A 24,282-nucleotide genomic window follows, 5' to 3' on the forward strand; every position below is an offset into this window, starting at 1 on the left:
TTCATCTTGAATTCACCTCACAAGGCAAGGAAACACCTCTCTTGTCTCATCCAACCCAAGTTTGACTTGATTTTGCAAGGAGAAAAGGTGATTTTAAGATTTTCGCTTTGGACCCTTTGGAAGGGTCAAGAGCGAATTTCCTATTTTGAGCTTGTTTTGGCTACTCCATTACCTCAATCCAATATTCAAAGGCAAGAACACATCAAAGTCCAACTAACCATGCCATAAAACTCAAGAATTTGACCATCTCCAAGAAGAAAATATGAGTTTCCAAGAATTTCGCTTTGGACCCTTTGGAAGGGTCAGGAGTGGAAATCTTGTTTTGAGCTAAAATCATCATTCTTTCAACTTGAAACTTCATTGCAAGGTTAAATCTCATCTCCCTTTGCCCTAGGAACAAGGTTTTAAGCATGAGAAAGGTCAAAAGGTATGCTTGTAAGGAATTTCGCACTGGACCCTTTGGAAGGGCCAGGAGCAAAATTCCTATTCTTGGCTAAAATCTTCATCTCATCCACCTTTACTTACCTCCTAAGGTCAGAACATGTCAAAAATCCCCCAAACATGCCTAAGGAACTATGAAATTGGTCTTGACAAGTGATAAATTGAGGTGCATAAGGATTTTCGCTCTGGACCCGTTGGAAGGGTCAGGAGCGAAATTCTTAATCTTGGCCAAGATCTTGACTTCATTTTCACATTTCTTCATTCAAACAAGCGTTTTTACCTTCATTCAAGCTTGGGAATGCATTAGTTCTAGGTTTTGGTCAAAGTAGAATGTCTTATGGAGAAATTCGCTTTGGACCCTTTGGAAGGGTCAGGAGCGAAATTTGACATTTTGGTCTCTTCGTCAGGATCATTCTATGGAATATAACATTTAAGTAGTATACTTTAAGTTATATTCCATATATACTTCCAGGATGTTTGAGAGTGGTTTCGGACCTCCAAGAGTTATATTGCAAAATCTAGTTTTTGGAGGATTCTTCAGTTTTCCAGACAGTCAAATTTCAGGATCAGGGCATTCCAGACTTAGCCAAATTTCAGGATCAAGACATTTCAGACTTAGCCAAATTTCAAGGCATTTGAAGATTAGGATGACATTCTAGATTTCATCACTCACCAACTTGACCTAACTCGGACCTTCAAAGAGGATATTCACTCACCAAGCTTCATTGACCTCCTCGACCTCAAACAAGACACAATTGGCAACAAGAGCAAAACCAGGCCCTAAGGAAGACTCTCAAAGAAACCCTAACTTGGAGCACCTGCTGACTCCCCTGGCTCAAGCAAAGCCTACCATCCAATTGATCCCCTGGTGACACTCAAAATGCAAAGGCTAACAGACAAACCCTAAACACCTAGAAAGCAAACCCCAGAAAACAAAAAAGTAGGGGACCCCATTTGCAATGGGGTGATGTGTGAATACGTCACAACAATTGTCTTATAGTATTAAATAAGAGCAGATCTGAATTGTTTCAGAATAAAAAATCAGAACTTTGTAAGTTGTTGATTGAATTCTTTTAATTCAATAAATTGGCTAAGGACCTATGGGTATGCTTCTAAATTCTCCAGTTTATTGTTTCAGTTGATTAATTTCATGTATTATTTCAATATGTGTTGCAAATTAAAGAAACCCCCTTCTGCAACTTCTGTCTATTTCTAAAAGACCATCTTAATAATCAAAATTACAAAGTAGATCTACAAATTACAGCAGGTTGAAGAGTTGAACCAGCAAGGGTTCATCACAATGGTATCAGAGTTTTGATCCTGCCTTCCTAGAGGGTTAGAATTTTTTATGCATCAACAATAGACTGGGCCTCACAGGTATTACACATGCAGGAGACCTGGTTTATAAGGTGATCCTGATCAAACTGAAGAAATACCCTTGGAAATTATGGGGGACAATAATGATGGTGAGCCACACAGAGAGGCTGTTAACGATGAGGATGAAGACGTCAGAGTCATTATGAGGGGTTTAGTAACAGGGCAGTGACAGGTGTTAAATGTGTTGCAACAATTGACTACAACCATACAACAGATCACTGTGCCAAGGGGGCATAATAAGAACCACGAGGAAAATGGTAGTGTTGTTGGTCGCTCAAGGGCAAGAGTGACTCCAACACACACCTATGATAGGCCTACACGTCCAACCTTTGTTAGAAATGAACTTGAAGAAGAGGACGTGGTTGAGGAGGAAGATGAGGTGGCATTTACGGTTAATGTGACCACACTTCATGATGAATGGGATGCATTACCACTAAGAGTTAAGGAACATCTTAACTTTGACAGGTTATGAGTTAGAAGAGGGAACACAACAAGAAGTGGAATTGCAATGACAAGAAACCTTGGAACAAAACTAATGATCTCAAATATGCAATCAACAAGCTCATACTTTCTATTTTTGATGGCAGCGGTAGAGTTACAACCAGAGCTTGGATTAGCAAGTTGGATGGGGTAGCCCATGATTGGTGGTACCAAAGGATGGTAACTTTGCATCATGACCTTATTACTACATACCAAGAATTCACTGACAGATTGGTTGAGCGTTTTGATAAAAGAGATCCAGAGTTGTATTTTAGGGATTTAGCTCAGCTGAAACAAATGGGCAGCTTGGAATCTTATATTAGTGAATTTCATAATGTTTTAGTTATGGTAACTAACATCTCAGAGAGAAGGTTGGTCATTATTTTGTTGAAGGTCTTTATGAGCCTATGAAATGCTGGATTAAGGCTTTTGATCCCCCTACCTTGCAAGAAGCCATGAGGAAGGCACGTAGCATGGAACTTACCGCTCCTCGTAGTAAGTTCACTCCAAACAACTCAAAACCGTCCTCATCATTTAATGACAACAAGTTTGATCAAAAGAAATCAGAAAATGTGGACCAAGGGAAGAAGTTTACAGTGCCTTTGGATAGGGAAACACTTAATGGTTTGCGTAGAAGGAAGTTGTGTTTTCAGTGTAAGGGCCCTTATGATCAAAACCATGATTGTCCCCTCAAGCCTAAGGGTCAAAATAGGAATATGGAGTGCTTTTATGAGGGAGAAAACATGACTGATAACACAGACCAGCATGCTGATCAAGATGATTCTAAGATTGAAAATTCAGAAAAGGAAGTTGAAGATGAAGGAGAATTCGATCTACGTGAAGCTCATTTGTCTAGCATGCAAGGAGAAGGTTCTTTTAGGTTGGATGGACTCTTGGCTGGTCAAAGAGTCATTTCTCTACTTGATACAAGCGCAACTCATAATTTCATAGATACACGGTTGGTGGAGAAGCGTGGGATTCAAACTCAAGAGTTTGAAGGCATAAGGGTAAAAGTTGCTGATGGTAATGTGCTGACTTGTGATAGAATGATTTCAGACTTACCCATGAAACTCAATAATTATGAATTCAAAGTTGACTTTTATGTGGTTAACATGGGAAACATGGAAGTGGTCCTTGGCATGACGTTGCTTCATGCCATAGGTGAATTTACACTCAACCTCAAAGATATGGAGATGAAATTCAGGGTTGATGGGACTAATCATGTTCTTAAAGCTATCAAGGCCAGCAACTTGAAATTAATCACTCTTAAAAAGAATGGAGAGACTTATCAAACATGACATGGTGGATTGGGCATCAGAGTGTAAACTAATGCCTACTTATGAGGAGCAGCATAAAACACCTTACCATTCAAATATTCAGGAGCTTAGAGTTAAGCATACAAAGGTGTTTAGTGACATACCTCTTGGTAGGCCTCCTGGTAGAGGCATAGAGCACATTATTGAGCTTGAAGAAGGCACCAAGCCCATCATGATTACACCTTATCGGCACCCCAAGCGGTTGAAAGATGAAATTGAGAAAACCATCAAAGAACTTCTAGCAATGGGACACATAAGGCCCGGTAAATCTCCTTTCGCTTCATCAGTTGTTTTGGTGAAGAAGAAAGATGGCACACTCAAAATGTGCATTGATTACCGTATGCTGAATAGAATGACCATAAAGAACATGTATCCCGTTCCTCGCATCGATGAGTTGTTAGATGAGCTTCACAGAGCTTGTTATTTCTTCAAGATTGACTTGAGAACAGGTTATCATCAAATCAGTGTCAGGGAGTAGGATATTGAGAAGACTGCATTTAGATGTCATTGTGGACACTATGAGTTTTTGGTTATGCCTTTTGGGTTGACCAACGTACCAACCACCTTTCGGTCCACTATGAATAGGGTCTTCCAGTCTCAGTTGAGGAGATTTGTTTTGGTTTTCTTTGATGACATTTTGGTTTACAATAGAACTTGGGAGGAGCATCTGGTTCACTTGGATACTGTTCTAGGCAGACTTGACAAGGAGTACTTTTATGCCAAAGAGTCCAAGTGTGCATTGGGAATGGCAAAACTTTTGTATTTGGGTCACATAATCAGCAAAGAGGGAGTTCGCATGGATCCTGATAAGGTTCGTGCCATTGTTGATTGGCCTACACCTGAGACTCTGACTCAGCTTAGGGGATTTGTTGGTTTATGTGGCTTCTATCGTTGGTTTGTTAGTGTTTTTTCACGGCATGCCGCACCACTCAATGATTTGACCAAGAAGGGTGCATTTGTTTGGACACCTCTTGCACATGAGTGTTTTGAGAAGTTCAAGCAATTAATGACTACATGTCCAGTTCTTGCTTTATCCAATTTCACCAAACCTTTTGAGCTTCATTGTGACACATGTGGAGAGGGTATTTGGTGCAATAATTATGTAGGATCGTCATTTTATAGCTTATGAGAATAGGAAGCTTCGAGGTCCGGAGAGGAGCTATAGTATTTATGATAAGGAAATGTTGGCCATCATGCATGCAATGGCCAAGTTCAAGCAATATTCAATTGATAGCAAGTTTTGTGTCAAAACTGATCATAATAGTTTGAAGCATTTCCTTGGACAGCGTGATCTAAATGAGCGTCAACTGAAGTGGGTCAGTAAGTTACAATCTTATGATTTTGACATATCCTATGTCGAAGGGACTCAAAACATTGTTGCTGATGCTTTAACTCGCTGCCCCCATTTGAGCTCCATGGCAGCTGTTTCCGAAGATTGGAAACACTTGATTATAGCGGAGTATGCCAAGAATCCATGGGCCTCTAGTATTATTGATGGGATAATACAGGACATCAGGTACTCTCTTTTGAATGACCTCGTCATTTACAAAGAGAGGATATTTCTAGTCCCAGTTCTGAGGTGAAGTGCATAGTATTGAGGACTTTCCATGATTCACCTATGGCTGGACATCCTGGTTACTTTAAGACCTGTAGGCAGGTACTAGAGAGATTCTCTTGGAAGGGTCTCAAGTCTAATGTTCTTCAGTATGTTAGAGAGTGTTCTGTTTGCCAGCAGAACAAGCAGGAGCACAACTTTCCTGCAGGGTTACTTCAGCCACTTCCTATTCCTGACAGAAAGTGGGAATGCATGTCTATGAACTTTATTACGGGCTTGCCAAAAGCCCAAGGGAGAGACAACACTTTTGTGGTAGTTGATCGGTTGACAAAATCTGCGCATTTCTTCTCGATCATGATTACTTATTCAGCTGGACAGGTGGCTGATCTTTTCTTTTGTGAGGTATTCAGATTGCATGGTTTACCTCGGAGTATTGTCCGTGATAGGGACAATAGGTTAACGGGTCACTTCTGGCAAGAGTTATTCAGACTTTGCAAGACATAACTCACTCCGAGTACTAGTTACCACCCCCAGATTGATGGACAAACATAGATTGTCAACAAATGGGTGGAAGGATACCTGCAAAACTATACTTCAGGGCAGCAGAAGGCTTGGGTGAAGTGGTTACATTTGTGCGAGTATTGTTATAATTCCACTAACCACATGATTATTCAGATGACACCTTTCAGAGCTTTGTATGGATATGATGCTCCTAGTTTTCTGGATTTATTGATGAGCGATTGCATAGTACCGAGTACTGGGAATCTGTTACAAGAGAACTAGGATATTATGAGAGCACTTCATGATAATATTCAGAAGGCTCAGAATCAGCAAAAACAATATGTTGATTAGAGGAGGGTTGAGCAATCTTTTGAGATTGGGGATATGGTGTATCTGATGCTACAACCCTATACACAGTCCTCTCTTAGGAAGAAGGGCTCAGAGAAACTCAAGCCATGTTATTATGGTTCTTTCAAGATTACCAAGCGAGTTGGCCAGGTGGCTTATGAGTTAGATTTACTGACTGATAGTAAGGTTCATAATGTGTTCCATGTGTCACGCCTTAAGAAGGCATTGGGACAACAGATAGTTCCTTTTGCAGTTTTACCACCCCTAGATGATGAAGGGAAGTTAGTGCTAGTACTTGAGGCCATTCTGGAGTTCAGAGAGCGTCATTTGCAAAGAAGCGGTCATTAGGGAATATTTGGTTAAATGTAAGGATTTGCCGATAGAGGATGCTACTTGGGAGTGTGATAACATTTTACATTATCCAGCATTGAGTTTGCTTGAGGACAAGCAAATTTTGGGAGGGCGGACTATGATGTCCCCATCATAGTTAGGGACAGTGGTTTGAGGAGTTAGCCTATTTTTGGACCCTTGTAGGCTAACAGGGTATGGATAAGGGGGTCAGTGATGCAGTATCTTGAGGACTGGTCTGTCTATTTGTTCTAGTTTAGTGTTGAGTTCAAATCTGGACTTCGTTTCATCAGTTTCTGACATTATATGAAGATTTCCTAATTTTTAGGGAAAAACTGCTAAAAATAAACATGGTCCTATTTTCATTGGCGTGGCGAATTGTGGACCCAACTTCTGATAGATTCAATTTTCGAGCAATAATGAGGGAGATATGAATTTTAAGTGGTTCCCACAGGCAATTAATATTTTAATGAAATATTAAAATAAAACCACCAAGTGCATCACTTATTTATTTAAGTGAAAAATTAATATCTCCTAAGTTAGGGGTTGCTTTTAGGGTTAAGTTGGGAACCCTAAAAGCAAGTTATGATTTTTAAAAACCTAATTGCCAAAAATCGTACTTTTTGGGTATTTAGGCAGCCAAGATGGAAATTAAACCTCATTCATTGATATTGAGCATTTGACATTTCTTCTGAGCACTTGGCTATGGCAGCTAGGGTTTGGATCTGTTTTGGAGAGTGTGCATTCTTCAAAATTTAGTAGCTTTGAGATTGTTAAAGATCAATCGAATTGTTGCAGTTTGGTTCGCTTCATTCAGAAGTCAAATTGAATTAAATTGGGGCAGATTTGGCTTCTTACAAGGCAGATTTGTTGTAGGTTTCCTATTTACTGTTTTGTTGTTAATTCTTCTGAGGTTTGGAGGCTTCTTTTCCCAAACACACAACTTGCTCATTTATTGGCGCCATCTTCCACTATTTGGGTGTCTTAGTATTAAATAAGAGCAGAGTTGAATTGTTTCAGAATAAAAAGTTAGAACTTTGTAAGTTGTTGATTGAATTCTTTTAATTCAATAAATTGGCTAAGGGTATGCTTCTAAATTCTTCAGTTTATTGTTTCAGTTGATTAATTTCATGTATTATTTCAATATGTGTTGCAAATTAAAGAAACTCCCTTCTGCAACTTCTGTCTATTTCTGAAAGACCATCTTAATAATCAAAATTACAAAGAAGATCTACAAATTACAGTAGGTTGAAGAGTTTCCAAAAAAGGTTTATCTCATCTTATTCTCGAGTGAAGATTATATCTCTAACTATGTTTTGCCCTTATTTAATTATGGATTTGTGAATTTAGGGCAATGTATAAGGTAATCCTAAAAGGGGGACATTATGGAAAATTTGATTATAATTAGATTCTTGAATTTGAAGTACTTTGTGTAGTGTCCCTAACAAATATTAATGCAATATATTTTGACTATTTAAATTTCTAGTTTAAATGTTTACATATAACCTTCAAAATCCCTAGATTAAATTGATATTTACACACAAGCTTTAATAACTAAGTATCATGCTTCAGACTTCATTTTTTAACCCTAAAATGACAAGCCCTAATCAATTCCTACTCAACACTAGCAAAGCCAAAAAATTCACCTTACATATATATACATAACGACAAACCCTAAGATCTCAGATCAGGTTCCAAAATGAAAAAAGATGGCAACATGAAATATATCATACAAAAACTAGTCAAACCAGATTTGATCACAATTTTTACATTCACAAAAATAGCCAAATTTACAAAATCGGGTTCACAAACAAGATTAAATTGTCTAACCCTTAATTTGCATTAAACGAAATTAGAACCCTTTTACAAAATGCTGCTATGGCAGCAATTGCAATAAAAGTACAATAATATGCCTTAATAATCTAAATATATACTACACAACCATAATACCACTATAAATACAATGACTTACTCCCAAGGCAACTTGCAAATCGAACTAGCTTGATGCCACTAAAGAGCCACCACCACCAAAGTTCAAGCACGACCTTCATTCTATCAACCAAAGTATTTTTGTTTCCTTCAACAAAAGATCTACAAGGGTTTCGTCCATCGATCTCCACCAACTCCTGGGTTTTTGTCCGTAGGGTTTGATGCCTAAACAACAAGTGCTCACTTTAAAATCTGAGTGGGGTTGATTTGTAGGTGTTTCTTGATGATCCTTCCAAGTCATCTCTACAACCTTAAGACACTTGAAAAGAACGTTGAAAACTCCACCATGTTCTACATTCTGAAGTTGATACACAAAATGAGCTTCCCATACCTATTGAGCATCATTTCCCTTCAAATTGCAGCAAATATCTTGTCCTCGTGTTCAAAAATGTACTTGGGAGATATAAAGAAGTGTTTCCTGCTCTTTACAAATGTCCTCAACAATTATGGTGAGGAGCCTTTTTTGGGTTTGAAACCCTAACTACGACATTAATGGTAACCAATGGCATCCTCGTGGTGTGCCCTACCAGAGGCCCATATTTGATTTGTTCTTTAAGGGTTAGATCAAGACTCAATAAAGTGAAATCCCTTGGAGAGTCGTGTCATCACTAGGTGCATTAATGTTGCACCTAACATGTAAGGTGGTAGGTGGAGATGAACAATTAAAGGAGGCAAGAGAGTTGAAATTTGAATGTTGGAGATACCTCATGGCCCATACCTTCAATGAAAGATCTAGATTTGAAGGTTAGGTATTCCAAAGAGGAATCTGACTTCTTGACAATGGTGTGTGAAGGATCAAGTTTGGTGAATAGGTAAGACAACATGACGAACTTGAAGTCTCGTTGAGATAAGGAGTGAAAGTGGGTAATGATTGGGATGCATGGCAATATGGGAAGTTCAATACCCCAATAAAAATATAGAAGAATGTATACTTTGAAGGAAAGTCATGCCATGAAGGGAAATTCTACAACTCTGACAACTTACAGTAACTTAGAAAATTGATCATACCTATATACGTAGAAATTTTGGGAACCTTAAGTAGATGCTCATACACAAATTTGGATCAAGGGCATATTAGGGAATAGGAAATGAGCGTTTTGGACTATAGAAAAAGAGGGCATGACAATTTGCATCTCAAATCCAAAAATCAAGATGCTTCCATGAAGAGTATGTAGAATTTAATCTGTTGTTAACATTGTTAGAAGAAAACAAATGTTCGAGACAATGAGAAATGCACACATCTAACTTGATGTTGTTGAAGAGAATGGAGGAAGAGGTCATATCCCTAAACATAATGAAAGAGACAAAAAGAAAATGGACGAGGAAGAAATTCCCCATTTTCTAAACCAATTGTAGAAGAACAAAAAGAAGAAGATGGAAGTCAACTGAAGACATTTAAAAAGTTATATCAAAAATTAGTGAGAGGCCTAGAATTGATATTCTTATTTATTATGTTAGTTTGAGTCCAAAATAAAATATTGATTGGATGAACGATCTAAAGTGATACTTCGAGTATGAATGAATTTCCAATCTTGAAAGACTTTGATGAATACTAAGAAGGGGGGGGGGGGGGTGGGGTTGAATTAGTATACCGAAAAACCGAAAAACACTGTACTCAAACACTTAAACAGTCTAGTGATAAACCGGTAAAACAGTTTGACAGACAAACCGGTTAGCACACATGCAAACCAAAATGCAAATAAGATATTCACCCACATAAGCGATACCACCATAACACAAGATATTTAACGTGGAAACCCAAATGGGAAAAACCACGGTGAGATGGAACTCACAAGTAACCATCTGCAGAATAGGAACCAGACCGGTTAAGGTCTTACAATGTTCTTTACTAGAACAGATCCTGCTAGGAATCTCAATCTCTGTTAGGAGATAAGTCCGATTAAAGACTACCTTGCTAGAGGATTTTAGATCCACAGATGTGGACCACCTTGTTAGAGGATTTACAAAAGGCTTTTGGGCCTACCCGGTTAAGGGCTACAGACTTGTCGAAGATGTGAGTAATCAACAAGTGAGTGATCTAGCAAATAGCACAGATTGCTTGGTTAGATCCTTGATAGCTCATTCCTAATGCATTACAACATTACTTTAGTCTTCTATACATTCATACTCTTTGTGACTCCTCAACCACCTTAAACCCTAGCAACAACATCAACCGCAACAACCACCTAAAACCCTAGACATGATGTCCTTATAAAGGAATTTGATTTCATGTCGGTCCAATAGGATTACAAAACAAATTTCCTAGGTTCAATGCACCTAGACATATCTGGTAACACGATACAAAAAACACCGCAAAAGTGTCGGCACTGTCAAACAATCGGTGGATGGTAACTCATCACAAAATGCTAGTTGGTAACTAATCACAGAGTATTACCGGTTCATACAAAATATCGGTTCAAGCAAAATGCCGGTTGCCGGTTTGACAAAATGAAGATGGGAAATATGTGTTCTGTCGCTTTGATCCTTCGTACCGCTTGAGATCCTAGAACCGCTTGGGGTTGACATACCGCTTCAGATTGGTAAACACTTTATGCAAAACACCAATAGTCTAAGGACTATAATGCATCATACCGGTTGGAACATGTACCGGTTGAGCTTTAACTAATACATACAAAAATGATCTCAATGCAAGTGTGTCCATCAATGACAATCACAACATAATCATCAAAAATGCCAACAGACTTAAGTTTGCTAAAACAAAATTGAAAGGATATGTTTCATTGTGGTGGAAACAAAATTTCATAGATAGGCAACTAGGGCTGAATTATGTGAAGTTTATCAAGAGAAAGTGGCAAAATACATAAGTGGATTAAAGTAATCAATTCAAGAAGAATTGAATATGATAATATTGCAAATAGTTAAAGAAACATGACAATTTGCATGGAAAGAAAACGATAAGTTGGGTAAGAAATTTTAGATGACACAAAACAAGCAAAGAGAAAGACGCATTTCATTCCAACAAGGACATTAAGATGATGGTAAAAAACTTTATCATGAAAATGGTAATGCAAAATGAAGTGATGTTCATAACACAATGAAAATGGTAATGCAAAATGAAGTGATGTTCGTAACACAATGAAAAATTAATGGATGTCTATTATCAACGAGGTGGAGAAAGATATGGTAAAGAGTTTGGAAAATCATTTAAGGAAACTTGTTTCAAATATGGTGCTAAGAGACATGGGGCATTTGACTATTCCCAATATCAAGGAAGTAATATCTAAAGACTTGAAGAAAGAACTATAGTCGCGAGTAAATGAAGAACCAATTTGATCATAAAGCCAAGTAGATAAACCAGCATCTGATGAACCTTTGGTTATAAAGAAAATGTAATGTCCCCTTTTGTAAATGCCCTAGTTTTTTCCCTAATATCACAATCCCAAATAAAGTAAGGAATAAAATAGAGATACGGAGACCCCTCAATCATGTTAGATATAAAATTGATCTTTCCTACTAGGGTTAGAAACACTATCTTAATCATCATTGTAAATCACATAATGTGCATGTGGGATTCAATGACACTTCACCTACATTCTATCCTCATTATGGTGTCCCGTGAAACATCATATAAGGTGCCTCAAGCTTATTCTCTTCCATCAAGGCCAAGAGCACGGAATGACACCTGCCATTTCACATCCTAGCCCTACCCGAGGTTGCTCTACTTGCATCCTTTATGTGTATTCTATTCTACCTTCCATAATGAGATGGTTGGTCAGATGAAGTGTTAAGGAGTCTTTGGTATATATATATATATATATATATATATATATATATATATATATATATATATATATATATATTCCTAATTCTTTGTGCTTTAACTGTTGTGTGTATATAACTGATCTGATTTACCTTTTTATCCTTGTTCAATTCGGTTGCTTGTTTGCAGATTAAATACTTTTTTCTGTTATGTTCCTCTTCGATGCCCTTCTTCCCAAATACAGAACAAAATTATATAGCTTTCAAGTGGAGACATAGAGTGATCCCTCTTTGCAAAGAACGTCATTCTTCATAGGGTGGTGTCTCTTCCTTAAAAGTTGCCGTCCCTTCAAGTCATCACTGTCTGGAAACGATTGATTAAGGCGGTTGTAATTTGTTAACATTCATTTGTTCAGAATTAACATATCTTTGTTTCCCATTAATAGTTCATTAGGTTGATCGCACCTTAGCAAGGATCATCATTTTTAAAGTGCACATGATTCTTGTAGTCTCTTAATCAAATTAATATTCTGCTGCCTTTAACAACCGACTACTATTATTAACTTAATTATTCCTTTTTACCTGTGCCTCTTCAAGGGAGACTTGTGGCTGTTAGGAAGTGATCACCTCTTAACAAACCTTCTTCCATGCATTATTGATGGCAGATTTACTGCCTTGCTCTGTTAACTTCTTGGATTTACTTCAGAAATTGTGAAGTCATATAAATAAGACAATTTCTGATCAAATGGCATCTTTATTGATGGTTCTTCAAGATGGGGGCATGACAGAATTTTTTTTGAAACCCAATGGTATGGATAAACATGAACCAATGCAAAGAAAAAACTTATTAGCAATATCCAAGATTAAAGGTAAGAGTTGTAAAGTTGCCATTGATAGTGATAGCACTAATAATGTACCGTCAAGAGAGATGGTTGATACGTTTGGCTAGAAAAGATTGAGCATTCTAATCCTTACAAACTTCAGGGTTACAAAAAGAACAAAAGGTGTTGGTAAGTGAGCAATGTTTGGTCAAGTTCAAAATAAAGTTATATTTCAATGAGGTGCCATGTGATGTTCTGCCTATGGATGTAAGCCATTTATTGTTATATAACAGAAATGCTATACTTAAAGGTAGGGAAATACTTATACTTTCATGAAAAGCGGTGAAAAGCATATTCTTACTTCATGGGAAGAGAAGTAAAGATAGGCATGTAGTAATGCCACAGCTCATTTGGTGGATGCTATAAGGTTCTTAGATGATCTAAAACACAAAAGTTGTGTATTGAATTGATTAAAAGAGTATGCAATAGGACAGATGAAGGAAAGTAAACATAAAAGAAAATTTCAGAATCGCTAACAAGATATAGTGATATAGTATCATATAATATGTTAAATGTATTAACATCAATTAGGAGCATTAGTCATTATATGGATTTGACTTCACAAGCAAATTTGTCATATAGTTGCACGTAGAATGACACCAGCAAAAAAGAGGAGTTGAATAGAAAATTTTTAGTCCCTACGCAATACCAACAATACCAGCACCAAAGGAAAAAGGAAGAAAAGGTATATTTTGGATTAGTAATCCCAATACGGCTTGAGAATAGGTCTAGAAGAGGTTAAAACAATTAAGAACACCTATCAAAGATTGCAGAACCAAAGGCAAACACCCATGGCACACCTACAAAAAAAAATAAGACACACACTCCCCTACTATAGAGGATAAGGCCACAACCACAATTAGAGACACACTCCCCTATAGAACCCCACTATAGAGGATAGGGCTGCACCTACAACTACAATTGGAGACTAAGACTCGCCAACAAGGAACAAACTATAGAAAGCTCATTAGAAATTTTAGTGAAATATGTATACTTTTGAATGGATACTAGACACAAATTAAGAGCCAAAAAATACAATGATTTGTTAATAGACGAGCACGGTACAAACTACTAATCATAACAAACCGTTAATAATGTTGCTGCGTTTGTGAAGAGACATGACTTTGTATTCTGTAATGGCACGAACTAATTAAAGAACGCTAATTATAGTGAAGAAAGGAAGAAGTATTTGATCGTATACATCCGGAGATGAAGGATAAGTATTAAGAGGAAGTGTAAGCAGACTTTGGAATCATTTACAGAAGTATTATAAAGAAGAATGTTGGGAGTATGGTAGAATTCATCATTACATAAGTTCCATAATCAAATTAGAGAAGGCCATCAAGACAAGTTCTATTCTCAGAACTAGTCTTAGAATTTTAAGTTAAATTTTAAAATGAAAAGTTTTCAGATTTAATGAAATTATATAATTGCAATTTTCATTTTGAATTGGAATTGTTGTCACAGGACTAAATTAGGTAAACCTTGAAACGGGGACATTACATTTTTTGCTTCAACAAAAACATCACATCCCATTATTCCTGATTATTGAACAGTGTGTACCATTTTGTAACATGATTGCAAGATATGGAATGTTAAAAGGGTATAGATATGGAATGTTAAAAGGGTATTTATGAGTATTTGCAGAAATTTTGCATTCTCGAAGATTTGATTTTTCATGGCTCTTACTCGGTGTACAAAGTGAGTGCATGTTATTGGAAATTATTAAATTTCTGCATGATCAGTGTTTCTTTAATGATAAGTCATTTTCTAAACTGGTCTAGGATGTTTTAATTTCAGCCAGTTACAGGAAATATAATGATGCGGGCATTCTATTAAAGAATATTCTCAGTTATTTTTTTCTGATAATGTAGGTTGCAGATTCTATTAGTGAGGAAAACAAAGAGACAGACAAGAACATGGTAACAATGTTCAACATTCTGAGAAAGCATAAGCAAGTTAGGTTGGAGGCACTGGTGCTTAATAGACGATCATTTTCCCAGACAGTGGAAAACATCTTTGCGTTGTCATTTTTGGTGAAAGATGGGCGAGCTGAGATAAAGTTGGATGAAAATAAGAACCATATCATTGGTAATTTCCTTTATCATCTTTGTTCTGTGTATTTGTCTCATCTTTGGTTCCTATTTATGAGTATCTAAAATGTGTGTTAATTATCAGTTCCTAAGAATGCTCCTACAGCAACTGATATGTCATCTGGCGAAGCTTCGTATAGTCAATTTATTTTTCGGTTCGATTTTAAGGATTGGGAGGCAAGTGAATTTTTATATTGTTTTCTATATTGTGTTGCAATATTATTGTTTAAAACTTCTAAAGTAAATTACTCTGCATTTTCTGTTACAGTTAATGATGGAATCTACTGACAGTGGTCAGGACCTGATGCCTCACAGAAATAGTTTACCTTTGAACCAGAAATCTGATAATGCTGCAGAAACTCAAATAAGAAAGATCTCAAGAAATAGGGGTCGTGAGACCCCAGTGACTCTCTCTGCAAGAGGCTTGAATGAGTGTAGCAGTCAGAGTAGTGGCGAGAAGAAATTTTCTAAATCAATCTCGGCAAGATGTCCAAATGAGTGGCGGTGGGGTCGTGAGGCCCCAAGGTCGCCTACTGCCAGAGGCAAGAGGTCCAAATGGGTGGCGGCGGGGTTGTGAGGTCTCACTCACGGCTCTCTGCAAGAGAGCCTCAAATGCGTGGCAGTCAGTGGCAGTGAGGAAGATTTTTCTGAAATGGTTGTAAAGGGAAGCAAGACATAACGGATCAGCCCAACCAATTTATTTTCTGCATGCATACCATTGCCCCGAGGGAAGCTCTCTTTATTTATATCATATTACATATGTACATATTCATCTTCTTTTCATCCTCGATCCTGTCCATAATTATTTTATTATGAATCTGCATCTTTGTTCTTGTAGATAGTTATAAAATACTTGGGCTGCATTCTACAGGCATTCAATCTAACATTCGATTCATTGTGATTTGCTTCAATGCAGCAATTTTTTGTAATCACCAGGTTATCTGTTCCTTGCTCACTTTTGCGAATAGTTGAGCCTCTAGTTTTGAAATACTTAGGAGCAAGTGTTTTATACTTTCTTACGATAGTATATCAATGGCAAAATCTTCATTCGTTTACATTATGAATTAAAAGTTGTATATCACTCTATATTAATGGCAAAATCTTCTTTTGATTATGAATTAAAAGTTGTATACCACTTTAATTAACGACAAACAATCAAATAATAATTCTACATCTCATTCACATTAAAGTAAAAATGTTTATTGTAGTTGTGATCAAAATTATCTTTTAATCTAATCATAAATGTCAATATACCTATCTGATCATAATTCCAATTCAACTTGATTCACACAAACGCTTGGGCCTACGGGTCAGCATAAATGCTCTTTAAAGCCCCAAGATCAGGGGCTGACCGTATTGAATGATGTTTAACAATAACCAGTGCATTTTCTTTTATATTTGTGACTAAATGTAATTGAAGATACTCCGAAGTTTATGCAGTACAACAAAAAGACTTGTCAAGAACCCAAAAATAGAATTCAGATCAGGCGGTAGATTTGGGCCTGATAACAATCTGCCATATAAAATCTTTCTTTTAATTACAACAGAGCAAAGCGTTCGTTTAGATGCCTAATTTCTTCTATTTTCTCACTAAGTTCAATTTTGTGTAATTTATTATTTTCTTTGGTGGTGATTGGATGATGCAGATCAACTCACTGGTTTTCAAATCTAATAAGAAAGTTGCAGCCAAATTCTTGAAAAAAACCAAATTCCAATTTCAATGAGAAATTAGTGACCAATTGTGTCCGATCTACCTGCTCTGTTTACTCTGTTCTAGAACCTATGTTCCTCTTACACGCTTTTCACTCAACAACGCAGCCAATACTTACTCTTCTTGCCAATGCAGTTCGTCAATTTGTTTCCAGCATCAATACAATTCTTGTACGCCGAAGCTCTCACAGCAGATTCGAACTTTTGTTTGTTTTTCATGCGTTAGTGCGTTACCGCTGACACTGTGATTGGTGACTCAGACTACGTTCTGGTTTGTATGCTCTTAGTACCGTTACTCCTTTGCTCGAACTACTCTTCACATCTTGTCTCTTCCTGCAGCTCAAATTATGTTTCTCATTCAATGCCCTATGCAGGCGTTGCCTTCCTTCACCTCGTCCCTACGCAGTGTACACCATACTTTGCCGGTGTTCACCTTGTTCTCTCCATATTATTTTCTATTATTTCTGGTTCTTTTTTGTTTCTCGCCTTTTTCACTATTATTTTGTCATGTCCCTATGCTAATTGTACATAATATGTATGTATGTATTTAAATTTCTGATATTCATTTAATATTTATGTCGCTGCTGAGAAAACAGTTCAAACTTTAATGTGTTAGATTAATTAGTGAGTATTAATTAATATGAAATCATAAGTATTGGGTTGATCATTAACAATTATTGTTGAATTTAAATTAATATACTTAACATACCTATAATTATTAATGTAAATATTACATGGAATGTGTAATAAATATAATATTAATTAAGTGCACTGGGTATGCGTCTGAAGAGAGAGACGACCCAAGCAAATAAGAAGGCAGCGAACTATAAAGTAATCACGTCTCTTCCCTCAGTTTGACCCTCCACATACTTAAGACAAACACATCAAAGGGGGACAAGGGTATTACAGGGGGAATATATGGAAAGGGAATCGACTGCAGCCAGGGGACCGACTGCCAGGTATGCCAATGGCATACCTCAGATTCTGAAGGATATGGAATTATTTGTACGTTAAAATCGTAGCCCTACAAATACGTCTGTAGAATTATATTTCTGTCGATGTTTAAACCAATTTCCAAACTGTATAAAATATACTCCACGATGTCTATTTGATTTTATACCACACTACTGGTAACTCTCTTAAGGATGTTTGAAAAGTTTGTCGTTGGTAGAACCATTGCTAATGGTTTATGCGATATTGAAATAGTTATGTTCAAATAAATTAATATTGCAATTACAGCATATTAAATTCATAGGATTTAGTTACAAATCAATTTAGTGTTATGCAGTCGTTGTAAAACATTGCGGGTAAATTATAACTTATGACAGTCTCTGCATCATTGATAATAACCAACAGATACATCTGAAACATATACCAGACTACACGTATATAAGAAATTTGCAGATTAAAAATATTAAATCTATTAGACAGTAATATATTGATTTCTTCTTGTATGTCGATTGCATAATTTGACAATATAACACAAGCATGAACTTTCAGCGCTTCTAACATATCTTATAATTCTGATTAAAAGACTGAAAATAAGCATTTTCTGTAACTTGCACAAGTTCAATAAATAAGGTAATGATAAAGTCTGAACAAAGAACATGATAACAGCATATGTAATAACTTATCATTATATGATTGCTCTTTTGAGAGGGAGGGGATCTGTAGGGGGATCGATTGCCCACCTAAATAGCCCACCTACTGTGAGGATGAACCAGTAGGCCAGGAGGGCAAGTGACCGCTCTTGGGTTTGGGTTTGGCATGATGAACCACCCTCACCATCCATCGTCCTTTGGAAAGACGCAGGTCATTTAAAAGATAAAGTATAAATCTGTTTGGGAGAATAATTAGGAGAACTGAATCCATGTGATTACCCAATTTAATTCTCAATGTGTTGAAGTGAATTGAGTATGAATGATGAACTGATGTTTAACTAATTCTGGAATGGCAATTGTTCAATACTGTTTGGCAATTGTTCAATACTGTTTTTGTTTCTTGTATTTGTAATTGATGTATTTTGAGTATACTATCATACAACTTCCGTTGTGTTAATTAATACAAATATAGTATTTTACGATGAATAAATAAATTCAGTTGTTCTGTAATCCTAATTCCCAATTGTATGTCCTAGCTTCTGACCTGTCTCCTTATAATTTATGCCAGACAAACCTATCAGTATTAGTAATCTAAGAAGGGGACATCACATATTTAATCCATACAATGATTAATACTTCTCATGGGTGGCAACCCATCGGACAACTCCATCAATAATTTTTTTCATTTTTTTGGGTACTTTCTTTGGTATTTCATCTTCTCTCTTTATTTGGGAATCATGGCAGAACATGCTCTCCCTTTTGAATTCTCTCAAGAATTGCGTTTTATCAACCAAACATACTTTTGGTTTATCTTCATTCTCCTCTTTTATATTCTTCTTTGGGTTCGAGATGTACTCTTTTCCATCATTTTTGATGGTATACATTTTCATCTCATTATCATGAACAACCTTTCTATCGAATTGTCACGATTCCCCCAACAAAAAAATATGATACACGTTCACCGGCATTATGTCACACATGACTTCATCCTTGTAGTTTCTAATTTGAAAATTCACCAAGCTTTGTTTATTGACCAATAAGTGATGCTCTGTTTGCAACCATGAAACTCTATATCGGTTGGGATGCTTGATTCTTTTCAATTTTAAATTTTTGTTTACTATTTTCTTGGACACTATTATTAGTGCTACCTCTATCCATAATGACTCTGCAACGATTTCTGTTTGTTCGAAACAAATTTCACCTTTGAATTGGCTTTGGTTTCTCCTTTTCAGGATTCAATAACACTCTTCACAACATCAATGATCTCTATCTTTCAGGCCTTTTTCATGCTTAGCAGTCGCCTCATTTTTAGTTTGTGCTACATGCACTCTTGCCTCCTTTCCTCTATGTCCATCATGCTGGGTTTGTGGACTTTCAAATGTTTGATGTCCTTTCCCCACATTCAAAACATATACCGCCAAAACTTCTTCCTCTAACTCTTCTAAATGACCCTCTTTTGCGAGACTCTCCCTTTCCTTTAGGGAAATTTCCTCCTCCCTTACCTTTAGGGAAACACATATCGTAAGCATAAAGATACAGATTCCTCTCTATCCTTTGCTGTTCATTTACTTTCGCATATGAAAGTAGCGATGTATACCAATGAACCTGATACTGAGTTCATTAGCCATTGTAGATTTATCCATGTGTACTATACAGGTTGAGATAGATTCCAATATCATTTTGTCTTCTATTTTTCATTTTGAGTTCTTATTTGGAACCATTATTTCAATAGAAAACATTTCAACAAAGGATTCCTCTATTTGTAATTTTCATATCCCTCATCGTTAAGAGATATTTGTCGACAAGTGTTTTTTACTGAATAGTTTTGGGTGTCTAGAGAGCCTTATGAAGGATAGTATGAATCCTTAGTGGGATCATGATCTTCTAGATAGTGCTAACTCCTTAGTGGTTAGTTTCAAACATAGAGGTTTAGATCTTCAGGCATAGTCAACATTTATGTTTCCAATAATAAGAGGACTGTTCATTAAAGATGGTTTATGGTGTGGTCTTGTGAGGGGGCTTAAGCTTCTATTTTCATGGAGCAAAAATATGCTACGAGATTATTTAGAATCTTTTCCTAAAAAATAGCAGCCCCTACTTTTTAGGACTACATATTTAAGTAGGTGAAATTGCCCCACCAACTTAGGAATGATACTTGTCACTTGTCAAGCATATAAGTTTATATTGCTATTAAAAACCAATTTTTGAGGGAAAATAAGTTTTTAAACTTGTTTTTATCAATATAGAGAGAATAGAAGACAGAGCTATGTATTCATGAGACAACTAACTTCCTTAAATTTTTACGTTGAACAACACTACAAAATTCATGGGACCAACAACTTTAAAATATTCCTAAAAAATCTCAGTAGCTCCAGCCCTTTTTTTTAGGAAGCCCCCCTCCATGGGACACCAGCCTTATTGAAGAACTCACTCAATTCAATTGGTTTATTTATGAAGATTTAATTTGTGGTGGATTCCCTTGACGACAAAGCTTTTGCCAATGGGATGGTGGCAGGGAGAATGGATATCAATACTGCTTCTAGAACTTTTGAAGGCATGCTTTTTATGTCAACCACCATAGGTGTCACAACTCTATTATGTTGGTTCAAATATTCAAAATGTAGAATTTAGGGTCATTAAGAGATTAAAATTGAACTTATTTGATTCATCAAGTCCTTTCCTTTGTTGACCCTTGCTTTGAAAAATCAATGCATGTTTTTTCTAAGTCCATCCCTTCAGTCTCCTTTTCGATAAGGATTACTGCAATAAAGTCATGTTGATCAATTTAATGCTTTACTACTTTTTCAATTTAAAAACATTTAAATTGAGAAGTTTTAGATAAATTTTGTGAAATTATATAGCAATGTGATTCTCATGTGATTTTAGATACAAATTTTATCTAAGTTTGAATTCTTTTTAGCATTTTGTGAACTTTGCTTAAAAATAGAATAAAACAAACAAACAAAAATAATAATCCCAATCTGTTATAACTGTCAATTATGCTTTAAAAAACAATGTCAAAAGATATAGCAATATTTAATTTATGGGGTCATATAACATGCTAAGTAATACATAAAGAAATCATAAGGAAAATGCTTTTCATTTTCATAATAAGGAAAATGCTTTTCATTTTCATAGAAAGAAAAATGCCAACTTTACATAAATCAAAATTTTTGAAACTTTTCTAACTAATTTGTAACAAGAAATGAAATGGAATCAAATAATCATTTTGAATGAAATTACATATGCAAATAGTAACTTGTACTTTCCTTCTATCATATATTAATATGCGATAAGTAAATGAGAAGGGTTAGAGTTTACTAGTGTTTTGATTTCCAATTTATAATCTCATACAAGTCTCAACTTATTCTACATGAGGGAGAGGATCATCAAGGTGTTTTACCTCCAACCATAGACCGGTGGTGCCTCACACACCTTCCTTATGGAAGTGGCCCTACCCTTCATGAGGGTGCACACAGTGGACTGAGTCTTATTTGTATTTGAGCTTGGTGTTTAGAACCTACACGACTCTAGTCGGTCACACACTATAGGTACCTCTTAACTAGTATGACCTTTTGACTAGTAAGTGCATTTGGATCTTGTGACTTATGCATGCATAGTCATTGTTAACCACCCTACTCGACTTGTAACTCATTACTCAAGTTCTGGTTGACTTGACTAAGTGGACTTAACCACTATGACATGCTAACACTACATAATGTCAACTACTCAAATAAAGCTACTGAAGACTTATTGAATGTATTTCACCTTTAGATCAACTTATGGATTCAATTTCACTATATATTTTAATACATGCAAAGGATTACTTGAGAGTTCCTACTCTCCTCCCAATTCATATTAATCATTCGCATTATTTAGTATGTATGCAAGTGGTGCTTCTTGGCACATTGCATGTGTACATGTATGTGCAAACCTTGCATATACATGCATGCGTCTCTCCACATCATTATGTTTCACATATTCATTTATTTGCCATGTTTAATTAATTATTTATAATCAATCAGGTCATTTATCGACCGACAATGATTCATTGAGTTCAAATAATCTTGGTCTATCACCTCTTATATTCAATTGCAATGAATTGTTTATGTAGAACAAAGGTTATCTTCTTATTTCAATTCATAGTTCAACCCTAGAAGGGTCCTTGACAAGTATAACATACAACATAAATGCCATTCTCAGCTTATCGACAACTTAGTATAAAGGATAAGAATTTCAATGCAAGTATGATATCTTGATTATGATCAAATGCCATTGTTTACTTGCAGTCTGAAAGATTGATACAACATATATCACGCTTAAGAGAAATTATGACTCTGTTTCTTATTCATACTTAAGTTATAGAAAGAAAACAATTCCCTCAAAGATTTGATTTACTTCTGTGTGCATGAGTCCTATTATATATATTCTCTCTGCCAACCGCCATTTCCCCCTTATAATGGGTAGAATGCAGAGAGAAAGCTGGGTAAAGACACATGAGATGTGGTTTTGGAGTCAAGCATCCATGTTTGGTCAAAACTGTCAAAGTTCTCCTCTACAAGGAAATGCAATGAGAATCTTGTATCCTGGTATTTTCTGCATCAATAACCACAATTGTGCAATAGTGGCATAGCTCATAAGGTAGTTGGCATTCATGGAAGTTTTTTGTGCCTCAGAACTAAAACTTTCATGTATACCGGCCTGGCGGTTTTACGACATCTTATACATGCTATACATGTTACACATTCTTGTAAACGACTGGTAGCTTTTTGCATTCCTAATGATTATAAAATGAATACCAAGGTCATAAAGAAGGATTCTAAAATTTCCTTCTCTACGGCGAGAGTAGAAATATGGATTTGTCTTGTCTATTTGTGTAGGGTGGTTTCATTGTGAAATAGATTAGAATGCACACCTTCTCTTAGTAGTTTTTCAATTACTTCATGAATAGACTACTATATTGTTGCTAAGATTGTCTCCATTTGTACTTTCAGATGTTACATGAATGATGAATCATAATATTAAGGATATTTTGTTTTGTCTTAGCAATTTCCTTGTCAATGTGTTATTCTTGTCAACGTGTTAACGTTAGACATTAATGCTCGAGTGGTTCACTCATTTGAAATGATCTACTGCTTGGGTTTACATTCTTGATCTCAGATTCAACTGTGTGCCTTGGACATAAGCATTGGTCTGTTGAAGCTATTCACTATTTTTGTGGAAAATAACCCATATAGCTAACACGCCATGGTTGTTGTAACTTGTATCAACAATTAGAAAAAAAAGAAAAGAAGATTATATACTATTAATATATACTACACAAGGCAACTTATGGTAGGTGTGCATTTAATGAGACATTTATGATGAAGCCGATCGAATGCCTTTAAATTGGGTATTGGGGTATTATTGTATTTTTACATTACATGTTCGAGTTGGAAATGCTGAGGTGGGAGTGATGGATATGCCGATTATACTTAGGGCAACAAAACCACAGACAAAGTTTGTAGGTGAAGTCACTGATAAATGGTTAGGGGGGGTCTTGGAGAATGACAACTCGTACATAATGCATGTGGTCAAGACAGTGCCGGGGTTGGAGTTTCTAATGGCGTATCACATGCATAGGGTCATTTTGGACTTTCCAACCTTTTTTCTTGCCATGGTGTTCTATATGAGGGTTTCCAAGGAGTGGGCGAAAAAACTCACTAAGATGTTGTTCCAACATGCATATTTATGTGACATTGATGCGGTGATTGACACCGTGGATGAGAACCTCCTCATTCCCCTCCCACATAACTATTACATTGGGAGAGATTTTTAAATTTGTGATTGTGCAAACACAAGATGCGCAATTGTTGTAGGATTGGAGGAGTGATATACTATGTAGTATCAATTTCCTCCTGTATGTAGCCAAAATCAAGGAAC

At 36.3% G+C, this 24,282-nt stretch overlaps 1 protein-coding gene across 7 annotated transcripts in view; it reads left to right on the forward strand.

Moving 5' to 3' along the window:
* LOC131068372 (non-structural maintenance of chromosomes element 4 homolog A) overlaps positions 1–16,104 on the forward strand; it is a 70,344-nt gene extending 54,240 nt beyond the window's left edge. For all 7 annotated transcript variants that reach the window (XM_058003584.2, XM_058003598.2, XM_058003556.2 and 4 more), the window contains 3 exons: positions 14,831–15,047; positions 15,135–15,226; positions 15,318–16,104. In XM_058003584.2, coding sequence (XP_057859567.2) covers positions 14,831–15,047; positions 15,135–15,226; positions 15,318–15,626 — 618 coding nt within the window. In that variant the 3' untranslated portion in view covers positions 15,627–16,104. The remainder of the gene's footprint in view (positions 1–14,830; positions 15,048–15,134; positions 15,227–15,317) is intronic.
* The last annotated feature ends 8,178 nt before the right edge of the window (positions 16,105–24,282 follow it).

The sequence above is a fragment of the Cryptomeria japonica genome, chromosome 11 (genome assembly GCF_030272615.1).
Source record: "Cryptomeria japonica chromosome 11, Sugi_1.0, whole genome shotgun sequence".
Lineage (NCBI taxonomy): Eukaryota > Viridiplantae > Streptophyta > Pinopsida > Cupressales > Cupressaceae > Cryptomeria > Cryptomeria japonica.